Here is a 7,991-nt window from a genome sequence, read left to right as displayed (position 1 = left end):
AATGTACGCATGCAGCAAAGCACAAGTTGCCAGAAAGGTTTGCATGGGGACAAATGTTAGTTACTTAATCATATACTTGTTTTTTATATTAAGGCTTTACAGCACAAGTGTAGGACACCTGGTCCTACAGCCTGTTTATTGTTGTTACATAAAGTATGTTTGAAAAGGTGGAGAACTGTATGGCACAAAATGATTTAGGGTATTGTCATGCACATCTTGTGAAATGTGCATATAATATTTACAATAACAATATCTGGGGAATTTTATAAATGTTTACCCATCAGGAGATTCCCTGGGAAAGTTTCAACTTTTCTTTGAAGTTTTAAATGCTTTATCCAGTCCCATAGATACTGTTCAACATAATAATCATTCATTCTGTCAGAAATTTTGTGCTCATCATTTAGCATACCCAGCTATAGTGGCTTCACTAACTAGTGATGTAAAATACATAAGGTAGTAAAACTGAGTGTTTGTCCTCTTAAAATTTAAATAATCATTTCATAGTAATGAGCTGGCCAGTGTACATTAAATTTATGATGTAAACTTGTGTAATACATATGACATGTCCACTAGTCCTAATGCAGGTCTCAGTAGAGGAACCAATAGTAAGCACCATCTTGTGTACTTTTTTATAATTATGGGTCATGAAAATTAAAGATTGTGAAATCAACCACTACATGAGGTCATAGTTTAATATAAATCCTTACTAATTAACTGTGCATGCATGTGGGTTAACTAATGGGTATATAGCTACAGTACAAATGTTACTCAAGTCTTACATTACTCAAAACACTAGCATTATTACATAATCAAGTTATTAATAATCATTTCATCAGAATACACAACAGCAATTAACAAACACACAACTAAACTAAACAAATAATGATAACATGTCCATTAAAACAAATTATAAATATTATACAATTATATACATGTGATAAAATAATGGTATTATACATAATATAAAAATCTGGAATATGATATACACATTGATGAGGTGATATATGGCAAATGATTAACTAATACAAAAAGGAACTGGAGGAGACAGACAGATGACACATCATTAGGTACATCAGTGATCATGGCAGGTAAAAGGCATTTTCAGTGATCATCGTTTGTAATTCGTTAAAATACTGTACTACCATTTAAAGTGCCTACACGGGTGTGCCGAAATCAACTTGATCAGATGATTGAATAACCTGTTCATCATTTTCTCTGGGAGGCAGTTCAACTGGGGATTCAGGAATATTGCTCAGCTGTCTTACAGGTGTGCTGTGGTGCAGAGGGGGCCACAGAGCTGGCTCTAAATCGGAAGAGTGTGCTGTAAAAGTAATTCCTTCCTCATTATCACTTTCAGAAGAGAATACAGGTGGTGAAATGGAATCCAGTTCTTCACCTGGTTCTCCGTCATTTTCAGTTGTCTGTTCAGCTGATCCATATCCGCTGGTCCTGACTGACAAATCCACTATCTGAGCATGATGCAACACCTCTCTCTGTAAAAAAATTAAAATAATAATAATCTAGTGTTTCAATTTGTTACATATGGAATAATGAAACATGGTATTGACATATATCATCAAACTGATGCTACAAATACACAGGATCAAGTAAACACCAAGATGGTTTTCATAGACAGGTGGTCTCTATAGCAGGGTATTCAAGCATCCAGTTTCAAGTTACACCTAGCTACATGTGTATACCTATCTGTTCTTTGTAGCCAAATTATTTGTAGCTAGGAAGCTTTTTGTAACCACAGCCAGCTAAGCTATTGTAATCTGCCAGCTATATAACCACCTTAACCACCTCGGTAACCGATGTTGTGTATTATGGTTACTATGGTAAACACCACAAACCCAACCCTAAACTCCTACCCCAACCACATCTACAGAACATGAATTATCAATTGAAGAAAAATGCATATAGCAAAAGACGAGATATACTTTCTCCGTGTTCTGGCAACACTAAAGCATAGCTGGTATGATAGCCTGCTCAATAGTGAGATAATGTAATATAAGCCAGCCCAAGCCATACACAGCCAACAGATAAAACAACACTCACAACTGCTGACTGAACAGTTTTGCTAACAGTATGAAAGATGTTTACACAGTGTAATATTCAGTAAAGGTTTCAATTAATTGACCATTGTGCCTAGCAGCCATATTTGCATAGCTACCATACAAAAAAATGCCTGGCTAGGAACAAGAAGTAAGTTATTAGTTATGTTGTTCCACATACATTGAGAGTACAGCATGAAATGTTATTGTACATAGTGTAACTACCAGGCAAGCCATAACAACCGCTAACTAAATGCTATTAATGAAACATGACAAGCTAGCTGGGGGTAAACATCAGGAACTTGACCTACTTAGAAGTTTAACACACAATTGTTAATGGTAAGAGATTTATAAAACAATAATGAAGCTAAGATGGCTTACCCATCCGCCATGACTTCTGATCCATGGCAAGCAGTGGATATTGAAGAAGTCAACAAATTGATCCACCAATCCGAGACCTTGGGCATCATCATATTCCAGATTCATTAGGAATTGTGTTAATGCTTTTCTGCCATAAAACAGCATGTCTACAATCCCTTGGTAAGTGAGACTGGGACGTTGTCCCTTCACAATTCCCAGGATCTTGTGGAAAATTCCATGGAGTTTCTCAGGATGGTTTTCAGTTTGTGAGCCTCCTATGGTGCTGAGAGCCTGCAGCATGAAACGTTCAAACATTTGCTGAGAGGTGTTGGGTCCAATTTGTTTAGCAATGTCACACAAACGTTCTCCCACAAATTTAGCAGCCTCTGCTTCCTTAGTAGTCAGGTACTTGCATTTCTGTGAAAGGAAATACATCGTTTAATTGTAACAGCTATTATAACAAGTTTCAATTATAATTAATTATTACAGGAAGGTCATTAACTACGTTATGTCTGTGGTAACTAGACAAAAGAGTTCATAACAATGAAGAGCACTATTAGTTCACTAACCAAAGTATTGCGTTCTGCTTCAGTAAAGGTAGGAGCCGATTGCGAGCGGGGTCGCATTGGTGGTGTTTTATCTCCCTGAACAGTGCGATAAACCGGCGGAGAATAACAGGCAGTTGGCTTGTAAGTCATTGCTTTTCTTTTAGATACAGATACAGCCGAAGAGTTACTCGAACTTGTCTCTGATACATTAGTCGAGTCAGTGACGATATTACTTCCAGATGCGTAGCGGAACGAATGAGGGGCGTGACAACCTGGCATCGAGGGCAGCAGATTGTTGAGCACTGGCGAACAACTCATAAACATTGTAACAATCTTTTGAGAAGTTTTTGTTTCCCTGTCAACTTCACTGGTTGAGAATGTCCGTTGTGACACTTTTTCTTTAGGCGGTTTAGTTTTCGCGGGGATGACTTTCAGCGACGCTAAACTATCACCCTCTGATTCAATGTCACTATATGATTCATCTTCTTTGCTGGCCATCGTGATGACAGTGAGACTCTTCGAAGCCTTGATAAGAAATAAGGTATCTAGCAAAACTAAGTTTCATAAAATGCCGCTTTAAGCACACGTGAATCTAATATATAAAGGAAAAATGACGTAATTTTGCGCCAGACAGCGCGTAAAAGGTCATGAGCTTGTAAACACTCGTTCAAACACAGATAGGCATACCTAGACAGGCATAGTCTTGTTAACTTAGTGAACTCGGAGTAGCTATAAATCGAGAGAAGTAAATTCAGGGAGTAAAATTGATGGCTTCAGCTACTTTGGAAGGTTCAGTAGCTAGAAACCGTACCGTCAGCTTTACAGAGGACATTGACGAAGAAATAGTCGAGCAAGGAACATCAAATTTTCAAAGATCATTCACAATTCCGCGCCGAGCACAAAGACAGATACCGCGCGGGCTAGAACTACCTCATCCCTCCATCGAATCTTTGGACCGCAGCTCAAGACTGGATACTCTAATGAGATATATTCGCGCCTTCGCTAACACCCTGGAATATGAATTGTATGACAGTACAAGATGGAAGGAGCTTGTTAGATCACAGCTATTGGAAATGGTGAACGGACTAAGAACACTTAGCCAGTTTGATACTCCAGAATTGAGATGAAGGGAGGTAAGCAAATAAACACCTAAAACATAATTAAGCACTATAATTTGTTATCGTTGACACCACGAGGCGATAACGTTACCGCCAAGTGTTTCGAAGTGCTAACCGCGCGAACCGCTGGTTTGTTTATTTGGGGTACTTAGTAACTGATATTGTGTGGGTGCTTATAAATTATCATAACTTGTTCTTTCCCTATTTTACAGGAATGAGCAACTGAGTTTTTAATGCAAGAAACACTTCTCACTTAATCAGCAAACAACAAGAGACATTTTTAATCAAGTTATCATATTTGTACTGTACATGAGACTATATGATCACAATACCAACTGCATCACAGTATTTTTCTGTATAACATCATGTATATTTTTAATGTCAATCATACATGTATTATATACTCTGCTAAAAGTTTTAAATAAGACAACACAATTAACTCGTACTGCTGGCAATAGATATTGGACCATTTGGGCCTGGTATGCAACATTCCCATGAGTGACAAAGATGGCTATATACCATGTGGTAAGCCACTTTACTTATTAGGATACCAAGATAAAGCAATTAATATTTCCTGTAACAACTTTCTCACACTTACATTTCCATGGAAATTATAACTGTGATGTCATGGAAGAGAAACACAAGATGCAACTGTCTGGGTTCTACTGTTTATACACAATAACTGTATAAGTTCCAGTTGACATTTCTAATAGCAATAGCTATACTTTGTGTAGTGGCTGATTATAAAATAGGTAGTTGTGTAGGCTGTATGTTCCCTTGTTCATTCTGCATGGTGATATGACTTTCTGTTCACGCACTGCACAAGCCATGCATGATGTCATATTTAATGGCAAGCGTTTGCAAACTACACAAAAGTGTGTTGAGTCATATTAGAGACTCACAAAGGAAGACTAAATGTGCTTGTAGCACTAAAAACACTTATCTATATCTCCATGCATGCGTGTGTGTGTGTGTGTGCTCTCTGTGTGTTAATGGGGGCCTGGTGACCAGTGTCAACTGGGGTAGCCTGTAACATCAATGGCTACCTGGTGTAAACTGGGGAAGCAAATGCCAACTGTCCATGTCTTGCATAGTGGGTGAAGATCCAGGTGGGACTTTGGTGGTGCCCACACCTTCATTTGTGAGACATGGTACAGTCTCCTGTGGATAATTAGTCCTACCCCAGGAGGATTTGCCGGCGGTGACTCTTAGCACCTGAGTGGTGCACAGGTGTCCCAGTACTGGTTCACTGGGTAGGCGTGACCGCTTGCGGCAGCTGAAGGTTTTGCTTTTTGTGTGTGCATGCATGTGTGTAACATGTGTAATCAGCAATGTCATGGGAAATTTTTATGTCCCTACCCTTAGCATGCATGTGTATACTGGTTTGAAAAATATGACCACTATATCAATATTATCAGTGGCATAAACTATGATAACTATATACTCAACCTATCTAAGCCATACAGAAATTTGAGCACACTGTAATTATGAGATATGTATTTGATCATCTATTGCAACTATCTGGTAAACTATGTGGAGAAAAGCTGCTGAGTGTAATACAAACAGTGGTGATTTGCTAACCCCGTCACATGTATGTGGCTAACATTTCACATCACAAAATGTACCATCAAAGCCATTACAACAAAGCCATGGTAGCTTTAAAAATAAATATAAACATCCTTAGATATGATACACTTCGTAGAGCCTATTGATTTATCTGCCAGCTACAAGAAGCCTTGCAATGCAATAAGACCATAAAAAGGATGTAAACAAAGGCAAAGATGGGACGGCTTACAGTATGACAGTACAGTTACTAATGAGCCTCGGAATGGTGGGAAAGAGCAAGGTGTGCACTGCTTTAATTTATGGGATAGCTATAAAATGTGCATATCAGCACAGACATAATGTGATATAATTCTGTTAATCAGCTAATCCAATTATATGCCACAACCACCACAAAGTGAGGCCACATGCCTTCAACTAGAAGGTATGGATGATACATATAATAATACAGCTCCAAAAGTAAGTCATAATTGAATAACTGGGTGATACGTATTTCAGTATCAATGAATGATTATACAAATCTACCCTATACTGTTACACTGCATACTGCCAAATACATACTGTGCAACATTGTACTGTTAAGGGCAGGGGCAGCATTCTCACTAATGCGGCCACTTGTTTGTGTGACATAAGTAGCAATTATGCCACGCAGCTGATGAAAACACTGCTATTGAATTGTATGGCTTTGCCAAGACAGATGTTAAAACACTTACTGACACTGGCCTTTACACATTATGCTTAACATCAAATGTTCAATGAACCAGCAGGATGACAAAGACTAGGATAATTAGCAAGTATGTTTTAAGTGTGTGTTGACCACAAAACTTGACACATAAACCAACAGGGAGTGTTTTCAACAAGATTAGCAGACCACAATAACACATCTCTTTGTTCCTCCTGCTAATAGAACTGTGTGTGTTCAATGTTGATGGGTTTGTAGATGTGACTGAAGGGCAGGGCCACAATGACCACTAGCAAACCACCATCAACCACTACACTGAGCTGATAAACATGTACATAATATTGTAACATAATTGGCTTGCTGATGCTGCAACTTGTTACTGACACTTATGTGAATAGTGTTACCATAATGTTACACTCTGTTTAGCACTAATTTCAGTCAAACTGCTCGTGTAAGCCCACACATACAGCATACACACCAGTTAACAGTGATCTGACAGCTTATTTCTCATCAGTGATATGTCACAACATGTCACTAATTTAATGAACAAGTGTGATACACTGGAGTTAGCATGTAAACACACAAGTAGCAATTTGGAGGATTCTAAATTTTACAGGGGGCAAAAATTGCTGTTGTGCTAAGACATAAATCAGCCTTCATGACTCATAACAAGTACTACATGTTTTAAGTGTGCTTCAGCACATGCCAAATAACAAAGGCATAAAAACAGAAGCTCTAAAGTGACCCGGATTGTAATTGGCTACAAGTACTAACCATTCTTAAATGAAACGAGCATGTATCGCACACGTGGCAGCAAAACGCACCGTATACATAGCTACACACATAGTTGGAGTGCTGACAGAATGACATTTTGTAGCGTTATGCATTCCACCATTTTATGTTAAAGTTATACAGTGTATATGTGTGACTACTATCTGCATTATTGATTCCTAAGGAAAACATTGAAAGTTGCCGATATCTGCTATCACTAACTGCAGTACGCAGCAATATACGATGGCTATACGTCATGTAGTGTGGAATTTACTCCACACTTGCACAATTTTCAAAACACCACTTCATGCAAATAGAGAAACAGCAGATGGAAAATAGTCAGTAACAATTACAAACAGTAACGGATCTCCTTCAAGCATGTAATAACATACAACTTGTTCAAAGGTTACCATGAACCCTTCAATGTAGCACAAAGCTAATATTAATTACATTAAATAAATGGTAATAAATACTTCAGAATGTTGGAAGAACTTTTATGAATTCTTTATAAGGAAGCATATAAAGATAAAGATGGGAAACCTCTTAAACTGTGTGTAGAGAAGTCTTAGTACAAAGAGACACTGTACCTGGTACCACACAGTTCACTTGTCCTCTTAACATAAAGAGGTTCACAAAGAGCCTACTTCATTTGAGTATTAGAATCCCTTCAGTGCATAAAATATTCCTCTATTTGCTGATATCACAAACAACATTAGTTGAAGGCATCATAAAGTGGCAGTATATCAAAACACATAACACAAGTTGTTAGTCGTCGCAATGTGTGGTCTTAAGATTGCTAACAATGTTCATTCCCATGCTCTTAGGATTTGCATTGTTGATCATGTGACTTCAAAATGAATAAACAAGTTTGAAAAAACATTTTAAACTTAAAAGT

At 37.9% G+C, this 7,991-nt stretch overlaps 1 protein-coding gene across 1 annotated transcript; it reads right to left on the bottom strand.

Annotated features, from left to right (window-relative positions):
* Positions 1-809: 809 nt before the first annotated feature.
* LOC136262082 (uncharacterized) lies at positions 810-4,975 on the bottom strand. Its single transcript, XM_066056229.1, has 3 exons — positions 2,984-4,975; positions 2,436-2,831; positions 810-1,493 (listed from the first exon to the last, which is right to left on the bottom strand). The coding sequence occupies exons 1-3, from the start codon at positions 3,458-3,460 to the stop codon at positions 1,155-1,157; spliced, it is 1,212 nt and encodes a 403-aa protein (XP_065912301.1). The 5' UTR covers positions 3,461-4,975; the 3' UTR covers positions 810-1,154.
* Positions 4,976-7,991: the final 3,016 nt, after the last annotated feature.

The sequence above is a fragment of the Dysidea avara genome, chromosome 7 (assembly GCF_963678975.1).
Source record: "Dysidea avara chromosome 7, odDysAvar1.4, whole genome shotgun sequence".
Lineage (NCBI taxonomy): Eukaryota > Metazoa > Porifera > Demospongiae > Dictyoceratida > Dysideidae > Dysidea > Dysidea avara.
This window is presented reverse-complemented; position numbering and strand designations above follow the sequence as displayed.

Bases quoted from the DNA above. Each gene is read 5' to 3' on its own strand.
- LOC136262082 (XM_066056229.1), bottom strand. From the start codon at position 3,460: ATGGCCAGCAAAGAAGATGAATCATATAGTGACATTGAATCAGAGGGT. The intron at 2,832-2,983 runs GTTAGTGAACTA...TTCCTTTCACAG, and splicing joins AAGCAGAACGCAATACTTTG to AAATGCAAGTACCTGACTAC. The intron at 1,494-2,435 runs GTAAGCCATCTT...ATTTTTTTACAG, and splicing joins TCAGAAGTCATGGCGGATGG to AGAGAGGTGTTGCATCATGC.